Raw genomic sequence first — 25,067 nt, 5'->3', positions numbered from 1 at the left:
AGGTAAAGTGAATTTAGATATTAAAGGACATTTGTAGCTTAAATTGATATATATATATATATATATATATATTATATATATATATATATATATATATATATATATATATATATATATATATATATATATAATCAACTGACGAAATTCCAAAAAATTAAAAATCAGGTTTCCTTGTGTTCCTAATTTTATTTTCACATATATATCATTATTTATTCTAGGAATCCTTTTAGTTGTATCTGAAGGGGTTATATTTGTGTAAAATATGGGAGCCTGGGAAGAAGAAAAAAGACGGAAACAGCCGCCGGTTCTTGGAATCAGAGGATTTCTGGTTCACAGGATTTCTGGTTCACAGGATTTCTGGTTCACACATAACATGTTGGAGTACACAGAGTGCAGATCGGGGAATACCGCATATTATGAAACCCCCTGACCATGAAATTATCTTTGGGCATGCTGCAAAGTGGCAACATCCTTTTATTGACGATTTGAGCTCGTTACAAAGTGACAACATCCTTTCATTGACGATTTGAGATCATTACAAAGTGACAACATCCTTTCATTGACGAAAGCGACAGGGTCGCCATCTGCGGCGAATGATAACAAGATCCAATGATGAAAGCACAGCTGTCTCTAACCACATAAATTCCTCCTGATTAAACCTATCGGGAAGGAGGATATACAATTTCTAACGCGCAAATACAAGGACACTATTCACAGGGAGGCGTACGTTCAGTATCCATGGCCGTTCAAAATATTAGTAGAAATGTAATGGTGGAATGTCATAGAAAAGAAATAAAGAGCAATATAGCAGAGGGGGCGAGGATGCTAGATAATTAATACAGTCATTATGTTAACCAATGAGATATGAAGGTAAATGTATTTAATGTGGATAACTTCGTTATATATAAATATTATATTAAAACTAAAGAACAGAAAAAAGAATACTAATTTTGCTAAATGTACTTGAAAAACGTATGTTTAGTAAGAGTGCAGTAGGAAGTAGGTCGAAGGAATTATTTCATTTGAAAATTGAAAAAGACAATTTTGAAGTTGAAGTAAAGTATGAACCCAAAAGATACGATATAATTAAAAATAATTCGAAGGAAGTAAAGAGACACTAAAGTTACGTTATGAGGACGCAAAGGTCAGAGATATTGCTCGTTAAATGTGGATAATCGGTTTTACAGTTTGCTAATAGCGCAACCAAAAATAGGTGTTTCGAGGGGCGGAATCTTGAAAAGACATTCGGCAATGGAAAAAGAAAGGTAACATCTCCAGGTCTTGTCGAATATGGTTCGCAAGGATGTAAATCGATTCTTGTATAGCTCATTTACTTGTAAAGTTCAGTAAATACGAAATACATAGAGTGAACACAAAATACTTAAATTATGATCTAATTGTGATGGAGAAATTATAGAATATTGTCTCGAAAATCTTATGTTTCCTTATAGAAGACAAACTGAGGAATCAATCATCACGAGACCCCGAGGGGCGCCATTGCAAACGCTGTAAGTAACCAGTCAATTTTGCAGATGAACAATTAATCGAATTTCTCGTCTTCATTTAACAACATTCAATAACAAAACTTTACTTTTCTGTCAGTAACTCCATCAGATGAGCCATTTTTCCCCATTATCGACGCTATTACTTCAAAATAATGCTTCCATATTATGTAGTTTGTTAAGCTATACTGCCTGAAAAAGAAACCGTCCGAATCGCCTACATGGTATTTTTAACTAAGAGATTATAATCTAATGCGTCTCTCTTATCTCTCGAGAACATTAATTAACTATAACCATTTAACACACAAAGAACCAGAAACTTATGATGGTTTCCGAAAGCCGGAGAAAGGGTGAGACAAAGATAGACGGGGAGAGAAATTAAAATATGCAACAGTCAAGGAACAAGAAACTTATAATGGCTTTGAAAAGAAAGAGAAAGCGTAAGAGAAAGAGACACACAAGGGAAGAGAAACTGACATAGTGAAACAAAGTATAAGAAACTTATAATATTATGCAATCATGATTGGCTGACAAAGTTGAGTAAAAGTAGCAACAATAAGATGAATGATAAAATCTTTAAACTGAATTACAACAGCATACTATAAATCATTCAATAATTCATTTATAGTGTAAACTTTCCATCGCTGTCATTCCCACCAATTTGTTTATGGCATGCTGTTGTAATTAACCCTTAAACGCCGAAGCGGTAAAAAAAAAAATGTCTCCCGTATGCCGGAAGTGTTTCAGAGTGAGAGCGGAAGCGGAAAAAATATTTTTTTCAAAAAATCACAGCGCGCTTAGTTTTCAAGATTAAGAGTTAATTTTTGGCTCCTTTTTTTGTCATTGGCTGAAGTTTAGTATGCAACCATCAGAAATGAAAAAAAATATCATTATCATATATAAATAATGCGATATATGATAGCGCAAAAACGAAATTTCATATATAATTGTATTCAAATCGCGCTGTGCGCAAAACGGTTAAAGGTAACGAGTTACTTCTTTTTTTGTTGTAATGTACACTAAATTGCAATCATTTTGGTATATAACACATCGTAAAACGATAAAAGCAACACAGAGAAAATATTATCACAAAATAATGCATGAATTCGTAATGCACGGACGTAAACAAAAAATATTTCAAAAATTCACCATAAATCTAAATATTGTTCTAGAGACTTCCAATTTCTTTCAAATGGAAGAAAAATGATTGAATATTACTATACTGTAAGAATATTAGCTTACAAATGCAGTTTTCGACCATATCTGACTAGGTAAAGTTGACCAAATGTCGAATTTTTTATATATATATATTTTTTTATATGCAATTATTTCGGAAATAAAAGAGGCTACAACCTTCAAATATTTTTCGTTTTATTCTACATGAAATTGCGCACATTTTCATATATAAAATCTATGAAATGCCTAATATGAAACGGAGCAAATATTCCGAGAATGGAACGTACGCATTTCGGAGATTTGTGGCGGAGAATCCGTGCGCGGAGGGAAGGAAAGATTTTTTTAAAAATTCACCATAAATCTAAATATTGTGCTAGAGACTTCGAATTTGTTTCAAGATGAAGATAAATGACTGAATATTACTAGACTGTAAGAGTTTTAGCTTACAATTGCGTTTTTCGACCATTTCGGTAGAGTCAAAGTTGACCGAACGTGGTTTTTTTTCTATTTATCGTGATTTATATGCAAATATTTAATAAATGAGAAAAGCTACAACCTTAAATTATTTATTGTTGTATTCTACATGAAATTGCGCACATTTTCATATATAAAACTTTATGTAACGGCTGATTTAAAATGGTGCAAACATTACCACAATCGCACGTATGATTTTTTTCGGAAGAGTTACCGCGCGGACGTAAAGAAAATGTTATTTTTTTCATAAATTCACCATAAATCGAAATATTGTGCTAGAGACTTCCAATTTGTTGCAAACTGAAGGTAAATGCTTGAATATTACTAGAATATAAGCGGTTTAGCTTACAATTGCGTTTTTCGACCATTTCGGTAGAGTCAAAGTTGACCGAAGGTTGAAAATTTGTCACTTATCATTTTTAATATGAAAATATTTCAAAATTGATAAAAGCTACAACCATGGGTTGTTTTTAGTTGTATTGTGCATGAAATTGCGCACATTTTCATATATAAAACTTTATGTAACGGCTAATTTAAAATGGTGCAAACATTACCACAATCGCATGTATGATTTTTTCGGAAGAGTTACCGCGCGGACGTAAGGAAAAAGTTTTTTCATAAATTCACCATAAATCGAAATATTGTGCTAGAGACTTCCAATTAGTTGAAAAATTAAGTTAAATGATTGAATATTACTAAAATATTAGAGTTTTAGCTTACAATTGCGTTTTTCGACCATTTCGATAGAGTCAAAGTTGACCGAAGTTTGAAATTTTGGCACTTATCGTTATGTATATGAGAATATCTCAAAACTGATAAAAGCTACAATCATGAGTATTTTTTTGTTGTATTCTTCATAAAAATGCGCACATTTTCATATATAATACTCCATGTAACGGCTAATTTAAAATGGTACAAAAATTATGTCAAAGTGACGAAATAATTTCCGAGATGTGTCACAGATACTTTTTAGTGCGGCAAGAAAGAAATTCGCGCTTGCGCGCCTGCGTAACGATTGTAAACAAAACAACACCTTGATCCGTGAACTCCCAGCATCCCCCAAGGCGCGTGATTCAAGAGTTTTTGGCTGGTAGGCCTAAAAGTATTTTTCCGCGAATTTTTAAAAAAACTTTTGTATGTCGACGTAAAATACGTCCAGTCGGCGTTTAAGGGTTAATTTTCAAGATTTTATAATTTATCTTATTGTTGCTACTTTTACTCAGCTTTGTCAGTTAACTATAATTGCATAACCTTTTAACTACTTTAAAACACTGTAAAAAAAGCTTATAATACTCCCAAAAGAGAGAGAGAGAGAGAGAGAGAGAGAGAGAGAGAGAGAGAGAGAGATGTATATATATATATATATAATATATATATATATATATATATATATATATATATATATATATATATATATATATATATAGACAGAGAGAGAGAGAGAGAGAGAGAGAGAGAGAGAGAGAGAAAGGGTGGGGGGCCAAAGTGGAAATTCTGAATTGTGTATAAAAGCGTCGGTTTGGAGTCATCCGTGATTGATGAAGGCAACGAATACCAGGTTGCGGCGACAGAGGTGAAGGAAGGTGCCGTGATTTACAGGAGGTCTTCATCTTCCGAAAGACGGATTTAGCATTCCCCTCTCCCACCCTTCCCCTCCCCCATCCCCTCATACCCTGGACCTCTATTCTCCTCTCGCCTATTCCTCCAGGGTTTCCCTCCTCCTCCTTTACATACTTTTACGAAAACATCGGAAAAGGCAAGAAACAGGTCAGACTTGATGATATTGAGAAATTAATGGTCGGTTTTTGGGGGAAGAAGGAAGCAGGGAGATGAGAGGCAAGAATAAAGCGGCAAGATGTAGAAGAGATAAAACATTAAAAAGCTTGTTCGTCGTGAAAAACGTCATGGAATAAGCTCGTCGAACTCGGTATACTATAGAGTGAAAACTAAGCAGGGTCATGCAAGAAAAAAAGAAATCATAGATCGGATGAAAAATAAAAATCTTTACATTATCAACGACGAGCATAAAATATATTGAAGATAAATGATTTCAGTAACACGGGAATATATTTTTCCACAAATTAACTTTGGCTTTCCTAAAGGGGAGCTGAACATGGGTCGTTGATTTCTTATCTCGGATAAATGCCACCTATTCTCGAAATATTATTACGATGCAATTTATGGCTCTTCGACCGTTCATGGTAAATACTTCAGGAGGAGTTTAGATAACCTTTTGAACAAAAAAAAAAACCCAGTTAGATTTTAAATCAGGTGCACTTACATATTATTTTTACATAAAATCTTCACTTCTTACATTTGTTTTTTCTAAATGAATAACATCTCGACTGCGGTGCACTTATCTCTTACTAATGTTGTGTTAAGACAATGGCATAATAATAATAATAATAATAATAGTAATAATAATAATAATGGAGAAACTAATCCACAGTTATGTAAAAGTACATATATTTAAATTTAAAATATTTACGTAACTGTGAATTTCTCCATTTGAAGACTCATGCTACTATGAGTAATAATAATAATAATAATAATAATAATAATAATAATAATAATAATAATAATAATAATAAATGCACCCATCTCCCCTAATACCGGAACAACAGCTATTACTACCAGTATTACTAATAATATTATTAATAATGATAAAATGCAACTAATTCTTCATCTGCTTCAGCAAAGATCCAAACATCACGATTGCTGCATTAAGAAACTATAATTTTCGGACAAAACGTATCTGATTTATTTTCCATTTAATTTCACAGTAAAAATAACCATTAGCAATTAATGAGTACATAATTTACGAAATGACACCGACGCTATGTATGTAGTCTTGTCTTAAAATGGGGCTAACGAGTCCCAACAACGACATTCAATATATCACTGGAACAGGAATTAATACCCATGATCTATTCATCCACCACAAGTCTGTCTATCTCGGCCGCAATAACAGAAACCTTGAGCAAAGGGATAGTTAAACCGAGGCTCCACTAGTCACATGAATACTATTAATGACCGATGTGCAATGGTCTGAAACGTAGGGCCCCATCATACCGGAGGGTGAGAAACAGCGAGGCATGAATATAAACTCCTTCGCCTGCTGAAGCTGAATTAGCAATAGATAAACAAGAGGCTTAAAGCCGACCAGCCATTGAGTATTGGCCTGGGAAGGCTTTCTATGTCCACATCTGGCCTGCATGAAAATACGGCCTAATGAATAAGGATTATCAGATACAGGCATTTGAATATTATTATGAAACACAGTTCATTCCCACTGGATAAGAGGAACACAAGATGATCATTGTATTGGATCTTATATTAATAATAGAATGATTTCGTATGAGTTATAGTTGGGAGAATCTAAGCTCGCTAACATGTGGCAGTTATTAGCGAATTGGAAAATCAAGAGCTGTCGGCTATTACTACTGCTAACCATATAGATATACAAACACAAACGCGCGCGCGCACACACACACACACACACACACACACGTGTGTATATGTAGAGAGAGAGAGAGAGAGAGAGAGAGAGAGAGAGGAGAAAATGCAAAAGCCTTCACAGGCGTCTGAGAGCAGAATGAATGCCCTTTTTATATTGGCCTTTGATCTCTGCGAACCCTGTTTACCTTAGGACAACAAAGGGCAGCTTTTCGTTACGACAGAAATATGAGTTGCGGTAAAGGTGCCTCCGCTTCAGTTGGCAAAGCATTATGGGCTTAAAAAAAATGTCAAGTTACGTTGGCAATACCCGATATTAAGGAAAGCCAAGTGGTAGTACAATTTTCGTATCAAAGAGCCTCATTTCCCCACGAAATAACTTTGTAAGTCGAGCTCCGGCGACGAAGCAATGTATAAAGCAGCCGAGCGATGAAGCTTCGGCATCAAAGAGACCTGGACGGTTTGCAAGGATTAATACGCTTTCCAGAGGGAGCTGGAAAGCATAATGGAAAAATAGATTGGATGTTGTCTCAACTGTACGACTTGGCTTTCTGGATTGGTTTCCCTCTGCGCGGGATCTCATGCTTATCACGTTCTAATTACTTTATTGAATTAGAATCATATGTAATTAATTTTTATCATAAGATTTCATTAGTTTCTGTTTAATCATATCTCTGTCGGGCGAGAGAATTATAATAAAAAAAAAATATAAAGAAAATCAAAGCTGACACTCGACATTCTTAGCTCTTCCTCAAGAAAAATGAATTACGAGAAAATGAGAGAAAAGAAATAAATAATCACAATTATATACAAAGCTAAAACCTGACTCCAGTGTGAAATGAAACTGCACACAAAGGATTTTACCTTCATTTTTCATGCGGAGAGGTCACATTCCTTAAAAGTGGAAAAGTTCAGTCAAATAAAAAACAAATCTATTTTCACATAGGTTTTAGACATATTGAAAACTTACTTTTCATAAGAATCTTATTAAATACAACCAAGTGTTTATGATAATGACGGTTTTAAATATCCTTTGATCATCATTCGCGCTTGAAAGTCTATTAAATGTCCTCTGATGCTAAGGTCACGATTATTGTATAGTGATCAAATGCGCCCTTTTATTTTTGTAATAATTTTGAAAGTAGATATTTACGATTTTCTTGCATGAATGGCTAATATATGAGAGAGAGAGAGAGAGAGAGAGAGAGAGAGAGAGAGAGAGAGAGTATAAGCCTTGTTTTCACTATTTTCTTATCTTCATCTGAAATAAACTTGATACCACAAATGCTTTGCGCAAGTTTGGTCGATATTGTTCTGTTGGTTATGGGAAATCTTAAAAGTTCACGACATTTATACATGCATATGCACGTAACTAGAAGTTAGGTGAACTTTCAATCCATACTCCAAAAGGAATAAGAACTTAGTTCAACTCTTGATGTATCATTCTAAAGTTACTGATGACTTAAACCCAATGAAGCTTTCCTAAGGGAAGCAATCAGGTACGAATTCCGCATCGACCGTCTCTGTCCTGTCGATGCCGATATTAATGAACTGACAAGTAATGAGACGGCAGGGAATTTGCGATTATCTGCGATTATCTTAATGGCATTTCTAAAGCGTTAATGACAACGGCTGCATTAATGAGAGGTACGTTAATGAGCCGGATGCCTTAGCATCCGTACAGAGACAGAGAGACATAGTGCTATTTAACCAAGCGGGAAGAATGAAGTGTTCAATAGTACTGGAAGCGGTGGTTTTAGCTGCTTCAAATGGCTCTCAAATGAATGCAGTTGTGCTTTCGAAAAGTATATGGTCTCAGTGAAGAAGGATGTACATGTATTATTGAAAGAGAATGAAGTTTTTAATGACATAATCGTAGGAAGGGTCACCACCCACGTTCGCTGTGATCACATTTTTTAATTATAAACACACACCGATATATATATATATATATATATATATATATATATATATATATATATATATATATATATATATATATATATATATATATATATATATATGTGTGTGTGTGTGTGTGTGTGTGTATATATACACACATATATAACATATATAATATATATGTATTATTTATATGATATATACATATATATATATATTTCTTATATATATATTATATATATATATATATATATATATATATATATATTTATGATGTGTATGTATGCATGTATATAATGACCTAACTATTTCTTTGAAGTATTCTGGAGAAGTTCTATTGAAAGTGAATGCGAAGAAAAACATTAACAAACATAAAAAGCCAATGGATAAATGATGTTTGAAGTGGGAATGCTTTCAAACCATGATACATTTACTTATAAATTTGCAAAACAAAACTGTACTGATCTCAGTAAAAAAGCGCATCATGAAAAATTCCAGAAAGATAATTTTCTAAATAATCGTGCCGTCAGTTCAAGACACAGCAATAGAGAGCTCATTGGAAAGTGGATTACATCACACAATATAGGGGAAACAGTTTCTATCATTCCTCTAATTTTCACGAGCGCCGGAAAGAAATCGAATTTAGCAGTGAAATCGATGGAGATATATTGCCCTACCGGTCCAATTCCTTTATGGCACACATGAGGCCTCCCTGATTTATAATGGCTCAGAGCAATGTGAGTAATATCCGCGCCATCTCCCTCCCCCTTCGAAAAAGAATCCATGAAGATAAATTGCTATTATCTTTTAAGTTCATAAAACAAATGTTATGAATACATACATTTACATGTACAACCGCGCGCACACCCACACATACATTTATGCACACACACACACATATATGTATATATATATATATATATATATATATATATATATATATTATATATACATATTCTATATATATATATATAGTATATAATATATATATATATATATATTTAGATTATATATATATATATATATATATATATATATATATATATATGAGTTTGTTATAGTGACACTGCACATAACTAATCAATGCAACACTACTATGCCACGAAACATCTAGATCAGCGCAGCGGATCTGAAGCCTTCTATATATCGCTGAAGCTTAAGTTCCAGAGATCAACTTACCCATAACAAATAACGAATTAACATTCCATTAAAGGTGGCCAAACTACGAAATTGTTTTATCCCCTGAAAATACAATAATTCGGGAAGGAAACCAAGTAACCTTTAATTGCATAAAATGGACCAATTACCCGACAGAGGACGGGAAATTAATTCCTGGAAAAGGTGAAATTCGCAGGTAGATTTTTAGGATCTATCGTAGATAGTGACCCCCGTTGCGTATCCACCTTGCGGGGTATTTAGTACAAGCCCGTTGGGATGACCGTACTAAATATCATAAAGATAATAATCTCCGAGAAATATTGGTCGTAGATAAAGATCCCCGAAACCCTTAGGGGCATAATTTAAGAAAAGTCAGATTTTCCCAAATAAATAATCGAACACTGCTTCTTGCTGTAAAGTGTCTGTAATTTTTTAGCTGCATGTGGAATTAATTTTTTTTTTTTTTTATCATGAGTTAGTGAAGATGAAAAATAAAAAAAAAAGTTTAGAAAGCTGGCGTCCCAGCTTCCGAATAAAGTTAGTCAAATAAAAGAACGAGGGAACCAGTGTCTATTTATAGCATACTAAAAATGTAAAAAATGTTGTTTCTCATTGAATGGACTATGTGTGTTATGCCATAGAGAAGAAATTAGACAATATTCATGCAAATAACAATAATAATTCTTCTTGTTTGTTTGTTTTTTTATATATTTTGCGCATTACTTACGCAAAAGTATAATCCGTTAATCCGCTTTCTTTCTCTTACAGACAGGTATACAACAGGCTATCCTGTGGTGGTGTACGTTCACGGGGAGTCCTACCAGTGGGGGTCTGCCAGTCTCTACGATGGCTCTGTCCTTGCTGCCCTCGCTAAAGTCATTGTCGTCACCATCAATTATCGTCTAGGTATTTTAGGTAAGTTCAATAAGTTCTAAATTCATAAAGTTGAACAGCAGTGCGATTAATTACGGAGAATATTAGCTCCCACGTATCACAGGCCTGGACTCGATCTACTAAAAGTGTGTTTATGAAAACTGTAAACCAAGACTGCAGAATGAATGTGTTATATTCGCATTTTTTTTTATTCCCTGAAGTTTATGGGAACACGAAGGTAGTCGCAAGACAATCATCGGAGACAAAGGCATTGATAACACAAACATAATATATATATATATATATATATATATATATATATATATATATATTATATATATATATTATATATTGAAAGAAATGAAATCCAGAATAGCTTCCACCATCATTAATCCATGTGACGATCCACAGTAAGAGACGTCATAACGACTGATCAGATTTATCATTTCCTCATTACTAACAAAAATATTTACATTTTGATTGTTATGAAAGATACAATTAATTATAGACAATAAAAAATTATGAATGGGAGAGTTTAGAACGTGATCTAGTTAATTATTGTTTAAAAAATGCCAGCATTTATAATATTAATAAACTAATTATCACTGTTTCATGAGGGGCACTGATGCATATACAACATCAGGGCAAGGTTTAGAAAAATATCAGCACCAGAGATAGTCATATATCATTTTACCCAAACACCCAACCGATATGTTCTGTCTTAAAGCGTATTCACCGAAAGCAATACTCTAACAATTAAATTCCTAGATAACTATTCCGAGATCACTGCTGCCCAAAGCTTGTGCTACAAAAAAAAATCTCAAAAGTCACTTCTCCGATTGGCACTCGGCGAACAAAGGCCAGAGAATATGTAACAGAAATCAGGCAAATAAAAGGCCACTAACACGGAAGGCAGCCCCATATTCCAATACCGATAAGGGGGGAGTGAGTGATTTACATACCGATAAATATCGGTTTGTCCTCCCACATCAGCTCCGGCCGCGATAACCGATAACATGAATGAAAACACTATTAGGACGAAAAGTCGGAATAAAAGGGTTGTCGCGGCTCTTGTTATTCAAAGGGAATCTGCGTCGGTATTCGTTCTCTTCAAATATACAGAATGAGATGTATTTATAGGGTTATACATTTTATAGGGTTATAAATTTCTAGTAAGAGAAGTAAGGATTTCATTTATAAAATAGATGAAAAAACTTTAAATATAAAGACATTAACATCACAGCGACATCAATCCTGATGGAAATAGTACAACACAAAATAAATATGTAACTGGAAATGTCTTGCGATGAAGATGGTATGATACCTTTAAAATCAAGAAAATTTACAGGTGTATATATGGGATCATTAAAAAAGTCGATATTTTTTTGCATTCGAGAACAAAAGCCCAACTAAAAACTCAAATCATATTAATCAGTAATTTCCACTGACTGGAAAATGCAGAGATGACCTCCATTGTTCTTTTTGCAACGTCCATACACGCACCCCACCCCACCCAACCTAAAAAAAAAAAAAAAAAAAATCCTAGTGGGCTGAAATTCGGCATGCTCGATGATTGGAGGTAGATGTTCAACATGCCAATTTGCAGCCCTCTAGCCTCAGTAGTGTTTAAGTCCTGATGGTTGACAGAAAACTAAAGGGAGTCAGTTGCATAGAAAGCAGACATCTCGAAATACTTCGCTGCTGCTGCTGCAGCTTCAGAATGAAAGCGAAAGCTGTTTTAGGACATAAGTGAACTGTTCTTTAGCGTCAGGAAAGTATTACTTTGTCCCCTGCTTTCCGAATGAAGTTCCTTCAACACTTGATCGTTTCCTTTTGCACCTCTAAAAGGCACTCAAAGTTTATTGACGCTGGACGAATGTGAGACTGAGCTCGAAAAGAAATCATAAGTTTTAAGTCTCCCCTGAAGTCTCAATTTTTTTTTTTTTTTTTCTTTTTAGAAGTTAAGGTTGGTCCTTTCATGCATCTCGAGGAATGACACTCAACGGATATTACACTGCGCTTTTATGCAAGTTCCTTAGATGACTTTCATGAAAGGTATGACAAGCTTTTAATTGCCATACAGGCATCCCATTCTCCTGCTATTTTGAGAGAGAGAGAGAGAGAGAGAGAGAGAGAGAGAGAGAGAGAACCAAATTAAATTTGAGAACTAAGAAAACACTTATCTGATATGTAATAAGTCCTTAATATTATTTCCATTCACTCTGCACAATCATTACCTTCCTCTGGTGTTCCTTTACTTTTCAGAATTACTGGATTCAGTTTATCAATCATTTTCTTTCGCCAAAAACAACTGTAATAAAGCTGCTTTATGAAAAACGTGGATGAAACTAACCTTATCTCAACATGTATATTAAGCTGTTTTTAAAGTTGAAAATGAACAGCGCAATGTAACAAATAATGTTACCTTATCCTTTTCCTTATGTATTTGGAAATATCGATAACACTTCCATACTAGATATCACTTCTTTAATTCTCATAAGCGAACAGAGGGATAAACTGACAAGACAAAATGATTCATTTCAAAAACATTCAAATATGACTAGTAACAGCGCAAAAGAAACAATAAAATCTTTCCACTAATATACACCTGCTCAAACCCCGAAAGGATTTTTACGGAATACATACGGAATTTTACAGGTACATACAGAGATGGTCTTGGCCTTCTCAAGGGTGATTTTCCCCCATCTATATCACTTAATTTCTGTTGTAAATTTGCCTCCAGAGGGTTGTGAATTGGTTTGTTGATCATCAACACTCTCATCACCCAACAACCCAAATTTCATCCCTCTAGCCTCAGTAGTTTGACTTAATTTAAAGTTAGAGTCAGCCATGATCATGCATCTGGTACCGCTATAGGTGACAACAACACAGGCCACCACCTGGCTATGGCTGAAAGTTTCATGGCCTGTGACTGAGAGTTTCATGGGCCGTGGCTGAGATTTTCATACAGCATTATACGCTGTACAAACCTCGATTGCACCGATGAAACTTCGGCGCATTATTTACTTGTTTTTATCCCGTAACCAATCCTCCGCATGGCTCCATTAATATCTTTCAATAACACCAATTCACCGAAATAGGTGAATACATAACTTTCTTATACGGAAATTGAAAGGTGATTACAAATGCAAAAACATAGTGGGTACTAGTGCCTCAGAATGTGGTAGCCCATAACACTCCCCAGGCCTCCTAACCAAAAATTGTGTCCCGATTGTCAATCGTCCATTTTATCTTGCATTGTTGAGCATTACAAGGTGTAGACATCGACGCCAGTGTCGATTCTATCCGAGTCAGACAGTGGATTCTATTGGTCAATTTGTCTACAACCTCCTCTCCAGGGAGGTAAAAGAAACGAATTTATTATTCTAAGTGGAGTGATGAACAGTGAGGTATAATGGGGAAGTTATCTTCAATTCTTTAAACGCATGCAACTTGAACTGATTTAACAATATCTTTTTCTCGCTGTTTTTTTTTTTTTTTTTTTTTTTTGCTGTTTAGATCCTTTATATATCCGGTAAGTGTCTGAACTGCGTTGCATAACCCAAAACCACAGAATATTTCCATTTTTTTTTCAACTTCGTTTAACTTAATTTCGAACCCCATTCAGAGTGCAATTGTGCCCAAGCCCTTATTAATTTTTTCCATAAAGGAATCGTACCATACCTTCTTTGCGTCGACATTCAGCGCCCATATCTACAGCACAAGTACCTCATTATCATAATCCGTTTCGTAAAGCGAGCTCTGAGACGAAATACAGAAATGGAGGAATCTGAGATATGGCAGTTCTTCTTGGGACGGGAACGAAACAGCTGTGGCGAATTGGTTATTTTATTTACTTTTTATATTCATTTTATTTCTATATATTTTTTCTTTTTTCTATATTAATGAGGCAGCTATCAATCCCGTTGTAAGAGTTCCATGATAATTTGGCAGAATATTTTAAAACCATTATACTGTTTTTCATTCGTTTATCTACATATTCATTATTCGATTAAACATATAATATCTTGCCAGGCAGTCAAGAAAATACTTTTTATGATGAATGCAATTTAGATTTTTTATCATCAAGTCGAAGCAAAGCCAACACACGAAGACGACAAAAGTTTTGAAAAATATAATCATCTATCACAATCATCAGAGATCAGTAACACCCAAAAAGCGAATATATCGTGGAAGTAATTTGCAAATGTTGCAAATGACGATTCGGTTTGCAAGGATATCACGAAATGTTATTGTTGGAAAACTATTTTTCCTTCTGTAATCAAGAAAATTGCTGCCATTTCACTTCCAGAGCCTTTAACGCAAATGTGGCAGAAACGCATTAGCAACCAAAACAGCACTTTTTCGTTTTATCTTTGCCATAAACTTGCACCAAGGGCGAGGAAAAGTCTTGCACCGTCTGTTGGATACTTCAGTAAATTCATATTTACATTAGAGGAAACTTTTATTTTGCAATAGACAGAGATGCATCAAATGATCTTAGTACATTTCATTTGCAGTTTTTAAATCGCTTGGTATTTTTTAAAATTAAAGGTACACATGTAAATCCTGGTAATATATTGTTTATAATTATCAACTAATCTGATATACATTTTGATATGTTTGAGTCCGTGTTTCCATTTCAATTTCTTCCGATAAAGCTGGAACATTCAACATTATGATAGAGAGAGTATTTTCCTAATTACAATACAATTCTCACCAAAATTTTCCATATATGAACGATCATCCTTTGTAACTAAAACCATGCATAAGAAACAAAAGCACTTCATTAAAAGATATCAAGATGCATCTCCTCTACAACTATGTGGATGACGGTGTGTGATCATTACATGCAGAGTCATATATACTAAGCCAAATAGCTCAATGTACTACGCCTCATTTAAGCCATGGGAACAAAATTAATTAATAACACAAAATAATTAACGACATTACCCATGCGGAATATTGAAATGTTTTGTCTAAAACAGTGATATTTTTTTTTTAACTTGCTGAGTACAGCAGACCATGAAAAGGTTAAACTAATGGAATGGCCCCTTTCCGCTTAAAAAAAATCAGAAAAACTGAAAAGGATGGAAAAGTAGTTGAGTTTACAAGGAAGAAATCCATGAAGGAAGAAACGATGCCGAGTCAGGAAAACGAGAACTTAAAGACGATCTCAAAGCTTGACAGGAGACTGACAGAAGCAGCATCTGAATCATGAAGGGTGTAACAAAGGCACCTGATAAGTGGAAGGAATTCTACCCTTGAACACAATGAACAGCGACCGAAATAACACTGTAGAAAACAAAAACACATGCCACATTAAGTCAGAGAGCAAGAGATGACGTAAATGTCCGTACATTGATCAAGCGATCTTCCTTGTTTGCATATTTATATATTCTTATATAATATTGACTGAAAAAAGAACCATACAAGAATGGTTGTTTAAGCCGAATCATGAGGCAGCAGAAGATTGAGACGTCGAATGCAGACGACAACATGTAATTAAGGTACATAAATCTATTTAAGATTATTTTAATAAGAAGTTTGATTGTAATTAACTTGATAAAGGGAGTCTACGGGAAATGGTCAGTAGACTGTGAAGGAAACCATATATCGTTTTATATAAGTTAGGTTTTACCGATGATTGAATTAATTTAAAATTTAGGCTAGCAATTCATTCAATCATCGGTAAAATCTAACTTATATAAAACGATATATGGTATCCTTCACAATCTACAGACCATTTCCCGTAAACTTCCTTTATCAAGTTATTAATCACAATCACTTTTAATATTTATTAAATACATTTTAAATAGATTTATGTACCTTAATTAAATACTTTCTTCTTCATTCGACTTGTCATTGAAGACATCGCTCGATCACCTTCTGCTGCTTCATGATTCGGCTTAAAACAACCATTCTTTACTGGCTGCTTTATGAGCAAGAACCCGTGCTGGCATAAGGTAAGCTAAATCTAAAACAACAACAACAACCACCATTTTTTTATGGCTCTTTATTCAGTCAATATATAAATATATAAATATGCAAATGACCGTGAATACAGATCAATGAATGAAATATTGCAAGAAATAATAGATCTCACCACAGTAAAACCCTCAAAAAGAGTGTGGAAATGAGAAGCCACTTCTGTACACGGTCATCTTGTGAATCAAAATTTCCACAGAGGCGGCCACATTTCAAATAATCCTATCGAAGGCATCTTCTACTAAATCATTCCCCAAATACTTCTTCACTTTAATCTAATCCTTTGCCTACCTCAGTCTGTGGACTCTTACTATGTTGTTATCTTTATCCCCAGAAACTTTAATTTCTTTATTTTTCCAGCCTCTCACGCAACAAGATTGCCGAAAGCTACCTCAGAATCCTCATTCCTGTTCACTCCAGTTTCCGTTCCTCCCTTCTCAGCAACCCGCGTTTCTGAACTATACGTCATCCGCCTGTGGTGGTCGCGCATGGTAACACTGGGTCCTGGCCTTTAAATAGTTGCTATGTGTAAGTTTTAGGCAAATAAAAGGATATCTGGGTGTACATTTGCAGCTGAAAAGTGTTTTAATAATTTACTGTATGCGAATTACACCGTTAATATTCAAAAGAGGATATTATTTTAAAGCCCGGGATGCATTGTTACCATGCGCAAACACCACAGGCGGATGGACAGATGGAAAAAAAAACAGAGCAGAGTCTGATTACGGTGTAATAAAGCTTTTATTTTTCTGGTGTTGTATCTAACATCCAGCGTCAAATTCCCGCCCTCCCTCTTGGCCATCTATCAAACGATAAAGTACCCAAAATACGACAAAAATAGGACGAATTAGTTAAACGAAAAGCTTTCACTGATGGGATGAAAACACGAAAAATAAAAGACACTGCGACACCTTTTGGGAGGTTTCATATCACTCCGGTCGTTTATTAGCTTTCTTTCCCTCCCGAATTTACTAAAATACAAAATCCCGCAAAAAACGTCGTTCCCACTCACTCCCAACATCTCCCTTCGTTTCGGACAAAAGGAAGGATCTCGCCAATATCAAAAGAAAGGAAAATCAATCTATTCTAAAAATACATTCAATAGCTCAATTCCCACTAAAAAAAAAAAAATTGTTCAGGCATCGCCTATTAATTGAATAATGAAATCATCGTCGCAATTCTTTTCATTTTCTTTTCGTGTGTACGCATCGTATTTTCAAGAAATATAATGAGCGTTTACCATCAACCCAGGAAATGCCCTTGAACCCTTGAACACAATTCGTTCCAGTAAAACGAGGAAAATGAAGGCCTTTTTAAAAAGAACTTATATACAATCCCTTTCTTAATTTAATTATATAAAGTTTCTGGTGAATTTAATGAGGAATAAAGCTTACAAACAATGACATTTATTCGTCCGTAAAGTATACGACAATAATTATTTGAAACTGAACTGACCATCCACCTCATTGCAGCACCATTCGATGATATACGCAAAAAAACACAACTTTTGTAAATAAAATCATTCTCATGAAGCCCATTATTTTCGGTAAATGATTTCGCAACTGGCGTTATTGCTGGACCAATAGATCACTCGATCACTCGAAAAGATCTTGGCTGGGTTATGAGTTATCGGAGAAGGAATAATATCACTCGAAAAGATCTTGGCTGGGTTATGAGTTATCGGAGAAGGAATAATATCACTCGAAAAGATCTTGGCTGGGTTGTGAGTTATCGCAAAAGGAATAATATGCCGCAGGATCTAATAATCAGTTGTAAATTTATTTAGAAATATTGAGCATTACATGAAGTCACCTAACGCGAGGACACAGTTTTGCAACAGCTTTCTTTCAACTGTTATCGTAATATTGGAGAAGCGATATTATAATCTGACACATCAATAGTAATAATAATAATAATAATATTGCCACTTTCTTCTCGGATATGACACATGAGCACATGTATTATCATTCATGAATTCTGAGACAAGTTAACTCAAGAACTGACGGTACAATAGATAAAACTGAATCGGAATTTAGTGCGACAAATAGTAGAGTCACAACTAAACATTTAATTTTAAACATGCATATGTTAAAAACGTCAATACATATTTCAATATCCTGCATATGTCTCTCTTGAAACCTGAATGTGCGAAAGTGGATAACACGCATTTATTTACAAAGAATGATGGAGGAAGTATCGCGGCTGAAAATATAATACGAGGTAAATTTCTCTAAGGTAAACAATCGCTGTTTACCTCTCCATCCAGTCTTTCTGATCCACGTGTCAACCAAACTGACAATGAGCCCCATCGTCAATCTCAGAAGGACATATGAGACACTCAGTCACGTTCTGCGTCTGATACATAATACCTGAAATTGAATAAGTATACAGCCTGTTTCCTGCATTAATGTCGCTAAATAGTTTAATACTGCCATTATAATGAACAGCCTAAATTTTGATCCAAATTTCGTAGCGTTTTTGTGCCGTTTCCTACTTGTTGTGAATATTTCTTTTATTAATTGTCAAAGGTAGAAGTTAGTTTCTCTTTCTTCCTAATTTTTACATAGCAGCAGCATAAAGATGATAAATCAGTTCTCAATAAAAAAAAAAAAAAAATTGTGGCAAACGGAAATGAAAAGCAAGTTAAAAAAATAAAAATAAACATAATAAACATAAAAATAAAAATAATAAAATAAAGTAATAATAAAATAAGAATGAGAAAACTAAAACAATACTAATAATAAAATAAAACTAAAAAAAAAATAATAAAAATATAAATAAGATTAATAAAACTTTGACGGGCCTAAAATTTTACCATTGAGGACTTTTTGTGTCATTATCAGAATAGCGTACCAAATATTTGCCCCTGATTAATCCATTGTTGAAAACCTCTTCTCTTCAGTATTAAACGTTCATCATTAAACAGTAACGTCATTGGACAAACAAAGAATGAAATTGTTTTGATTTTTTTTTATTATTACCCTTTTTCACTTTTAGATTATGCCGTTTATTTTGATCTTGTCTTTCTCACTCCCTTTTTTCTCCTATATTTCTTAGATAAGGACAGTAAAATTCACTCCAGATGCCGTTAATTATGACATTTATCAAGTGTCTTCTGTATCTCTACTCCTGAGAAACAAGAGACAAAATGTGGCACCCATAATCTCTGACAATAAATTAGCCTCGCCGTAATGAACTTCAGAATGATGGCATCCAATCCTTAAACGACAACTTTCGATGAAGCCTCCGCTGGTCGTTAGTAACCCTTATGGGTCGATCAGTTTCGACCCAACAGCGGAACGATCAGTGCGCGATTGCTGACCCAATCTCTCTCTACCGCTCCTGGCATCGCCGGAATAGAGCGTTCCTATTAATATCCTTTGAGAAGGAATAGGGCCAGCTTTTAGAATTATTCCGAATCCAGACCGTTGCTAGTCGGACCTGGTTTATATCTATCGGAAATGACGCAATGTTTGCAAGGATCCTGAATAAATGGCTAAAAAAGGAGGGGGATTAATAACACCAGACCTTGGGTTGCTTGAGGAAAAGCTAAACAGGAAGGGAACTCAACTATAAGGTTTCATTGCACAATGCAAAACCTGATAATAATGAATAGAACAAGAAAAAAAAAAGTAGTTCAATTTGTATACCTTTCATTTACTCGCACTTTCATTCAAACCTCCATATTCTGGCTGCCTGTGCTCAAGTTTAAACTAAGTTCTTGAGAGGCAGCAACACGAATCGAGTTACTAACACTTGTCTGCAACTTCAGCAAGCTACGAGTGTGTTACATAATGAAATCGATCACTCGGTTAAATAACTTCCAGCCCGTACAATACCATTTCCACGTGAATGCACAAACCATTTACCAGACTATTATATCAACAATACCGATGAGCGAAGCTACCGATGTCAATTGTGTGCCCAGACATGCCAGGTGGTATCTGTTAACTTTAAGAATAAGTGGTCTTGAAAACAGCTTGACGGCAAAGTTAAAATGACTGAATTCTTGAGTGCTATATAGTTCTGCCGAGCCCTCTAGCAGTTCGATTCAAAATGATTTACGTGTCCGCCTTCATCTGTCACTGGTTATTATCATATTTTTTTTCTGGCTAAAGGTAGGTTTTACACGTATAGACTCTCTCTCTCTCTCTCTCTCTCTCTCTCTCTCTCCTCTCTCTCTCTCACAGACACACACACACACACGCACACACATACAGCGACGGCTAAGTCTTGATTGCTACTCCCCATCCATGAAGCCCAGAAAATACAACCATGCCTGAGAGGTGAGAGCTCCCTTTATCCTTAAGAAACATATTGTAAAGAGGAAAACGCAAGCTACCAGGAGGATGAACTTCGAGAAGAGCTTTACTTGCTTCAGCGGCTACGATGGCTTTCCATTAATACAGACATTTAATGCTTTTCCTTGATGCGGTTTTATTGCCATATCACCATTATTGGCGAATCCATTATTACGATTGTTATTGTTTTTATTTTATTGTTATTTGATTTGATTACCATTGGTTTTGTAATAACATTATTGTATGATTAGCATTATCAATATATTTATTTTTATTAGAAAATTACAGAAGAGAAACAGGTATATGGAAAATCTTACTAATTAATAAATAACGAAGGTTTCATTCACGTTTGTAAAAGCTACAATATATTTCCATGTTACTTTGACCAACACTAGCTTTGTAATTATTATCAATTTATAATTAATAGTATTGTAATGTTTACAATAACTTCAAACATGCAAAACATACATATGGAAATATAAACTAAAATAATGGTTAAATTTAACTTACGTTTCCTATGAAAAGTTCAAATTCATAATAGGCACAGAGTCCAATATGAAATGAAAGGGAGAAAATTATAATGGTCATTCCAGGCACTTTGTTTTGTAATGCCATCAGCTTATCGTCAAACCATTCACAGCGATTTATATGAAAATTCCCCCTTTCCAGGGCATTCGGCCGGGATTTAATGTACATTTAAACGCCTATTAGTGAGGATAAATGAGCCTCGGTTTATTCCATTTAATACGATTGGTATACCACCTCCGCCCTCGCTTTCATTATTACTATAATACTATTCTGCGACTACTAATACAGGATTGAAAAATAAAGACCATATCCCACTTTACTTTGGTAATGACTGTGAGCTATATTTCTAAGGGCTTAAATATACCCCCAAAATATATATATAAAAATGGTTAATGACGTATTTTTCTTGAATAAATAGATGTCAAAGAAAAAAATTGTTTATTTACACTTCATTAAAAACCTATTTGATAATGAAAAATGTTTATACTTAACTAATGAAGCGTCCAGTCGTCTGAATCGGCTTCAAAGATACATTTACACCCAGGTTCTCGATACTCTCTTTAGTTTTGTCATTTTCGAAAATTCTATCATACAAATCCACAGTTATGAAATATCTGGGAGTCAATTCACATAATCGTTGCGACGTAACTCCCCTATAAACAGATCAACCAGCAACTGGTTTGTCGTTCTATCTGGCGCTGCACAAAGCTGACAAAAATATATTGTTACATGAAAGTTCCTGTAAAGAACCCATTAATTCATGACTGCTTTCATCATAAAGATTTACGGATAGACTTCAGTTTTATCAAAATGTGTAATAGGCAATAAACTGAACTTTTCCAGTGATATGTTCCGTTAGCAACGCTTCTAATATATTTAAACACACAGACTATCCATTTTGTTCACGCGTTCACCTAAAGGAAATTGATATATTTCATAACGCAAACGGTAGAAAAAAATCAAACAAACATATATACAGTGGAAAGTTTTAACTTTTTCGACAAACACTCCATTGGGAGAAGTGAATGTTTGTGTATTCATTATTATTTTTTTTCGTTCAGACATCAGTAATTAACTCGATTGAACTGTTCAAAATACATGTAACGCTGCTACGTTTTATTAGTGTGGATGTGATACAAGGATGCACACATACCTATGACACTTATATATATATAATAAATATTATAATATATATAAATATATATATATATAATATATATATAATATAATACATATATATATATATATAAATAAATATATATATTACGTAAATATATATATATATATATATATATATAATATAATATATATATATATATATATATATAAATATATATATATTATATATCCAAACAGCAGTGGCAACAGCCGGATATACATCAATGAGGAGAAGGACATAAAGACTTGCTAAAAGGGTCAATTTATTTCCGACGTTTCGTAATGTCTTCATTACATTTTCGAGGGCTGTACAAAATAGATAACAAAATAACTTACAATAAAGCTAAGAATCTGAAATTTAAAAATAAAAGTTGCACAATGATTACAAACGTAAAATATTAAAAAGACTAAAAAGACACCTTTATTGAAAGAGATCCTTGTTTTTTCCAGTTCCTTGAATTTTTCTTTCTCTTCTTGCTTGGCGGCTGCTATGTGCTTTTTTAACAGCATGGCATTAAATTCGTTGAATAGGTGATATTCATACCTTCTTAGACGGCGTGGTAGCAAGGCTTTAGGGAGCACTTGTTCAGAAAGGCACTTCTTCAGGAACTTTAGTCGAATTCTGGTCGAATGTGCAGCCACAAGACACTTGGAGAAGGTACTGATGACACATCTCAAAAGAGGAAACAAAATAGCGAAAGTAAATGTGGCCCTCATTATGTATAACTGAATCACGAAGGTTTGGAACATGATAAATCCATAAATAAAGGTATAAGCCAATAAGGAAAAATAAACAACGAAGGTTCTGCAAGATCTTTCGACTCAACGTCCTTACTCAGCAGATAAACTGACTTACATGAGGAATTGACAGTACAGGAAAGATCGTATAACTAACAGATAGGCAAACTTCTCATGCAATATTCATTCATTTAAGTGAAAACAAACACCAAATAAATTGGATTAGTAGTTTAGTAATTGCAAGGTCAAAAGATGTCTTATCACGAAATCTTTTAGAATCTGCCATAATACAACTTACTTCCAATTGTAATTTTATTAGTCGTGGCCTGTTTCATTTAGACCCTTGTATTTGTAACATGTTTAAGAATGACCTCAAAGCTATAATTACAGACTTAAATACAAATTAGTTGCCTTAGAGATATCTTCGTTGTATTTGTATGTTTAATATGTATTGTGAATAAGTTTTTGTTTACCAAAGTTCTGAATAGCTGTGGCCGTATATAATCCTTTAATTGTCTTGTCCTTGTGTCAGAGCAGATTGACTTAATCTTTTTTTTTTTTAATTGTACAAGGTTACTCATTCTCCAGGTGAGGTACTAATCTCCTTATAATCCCTATCTGTCAGTTATACGACCTTTCCTGTACTGTCAATTCCTCATTTAAGTCAGTTTATCTGCTGAGTAAAGGACGTTGAGTCAAAAGATCTTGTAGAAACTCAGTTGTTTATTTTTCCTTCGTGGCTTATACCTTTATTTATGGATTTGTAAGTTCCAAACTTTCGTGATTCAGTTATAAATACACACACACATTATATATATATATATATATATATATATATATATATTATATATATATATATATGTATATAAGTCATATCACATTTCCGTGATTCATATACATATATCGAGCTACAATGTCCTTTAATATCTAATTCGCTCTACCTCGAATATGAAATATATTAATTCCGAGGTAGAGCAAATTAGATATTAAAGGACATTGTAGCTCGATATATATATATATATATATATATATATATATATATATATATATATATATATATATATATATATATGTATATATACATATATATATATATATCAATTCAAGCTACAAATGTCCTTTAATATCTAAATTCACTTTACCTCCGAAATGATATATTTTCATATATGTACCGAAGGGGAATTTTTTAATTGATAATAATTTCGTCCCCCCATGGGATCGAACCACCGTCCAAGTGGACGGGGACGAAATCAGGACGGTCAGTGACGCTATCCAATCAGCCAAACAGAGGTAAAGTGAATTTAGATATTAAAGGACATTTGTAGCTTGAATTGATTTATAAATGGATCACGGTTCGATGTGATATATTCTATATATATAACATATATTATATATAAATATATATATATATATGTATATGTATATATATATATATATATATATAGGATATATATATATATTTATATATATATATATATATATATATATATATATATCTATATATATATGTGTAGGTAGGGTGTTGCATTACAATTGTTTGTACTAACAAGGTTATTTTCTGACCTGCGATAATATTCGCAACTATCGGTTTGCATACATCACATCTTAGACAAGTATCATGTCTGTGATGGTATTTCTTCCAAGGCTCCATCTATCGTGTTTCTTGTAGGTAGGTTTTTAGTCGGTAAAACACATAGTGAAATAACAAGTTATATTAAACAAGTTTACATCACAATGATAACGACAGGAAGATTTGAATAGGTCTTCCAGCGGAGAGGTGTGACAGAAGTCTGATATACAATTCTGTTGCGAG

The 25,067-nt window shown here is 34.0% G+C and overlaps 1 protein-coding gene across 1 annotated transcript in view; it reads left to right on the top strand.

Moving 5' to 3' along the window:
• The window catches only part of LOC135196284 (neuroligin-4, X-linked-like), a 133,460-nt gene that overhangs the window by 84,424 nt on the left and 23,969 nt on the right, over positions 1–25,067 (top strand). Inside the window, exon 2 of the mRNA XM_064222989.1 lies at positions 10,437–10,583. Within this exon, the coding sequence (XP_064079059.1) occupies positions 10,437–10,583 (147 nt within the window). The remainder of the gene's footprint in view (positions 1–10,436; positions 10,584–25,067) is intronic.

This window comes from Macrobrachium nipponense, chromosome 17, assembly GCF_015104395.2.
Source record: "Macrobrachium nipponense isolate FS-2020 chromosome 17, ASM1510439v2, whole genome shotgun sequence".
Classification (NCBI taxonomy): Eukaryota; Metazoa; Arthropoda; class Malacostraca; order Decapoda; family Palaemonidae; genus Macrobrachium; species Macrobrachium nipponense.
Note: the sequence above shows the minus strand (reverse complement) of the source record. Positions and strands in the feature narration are given on the sequence as shown.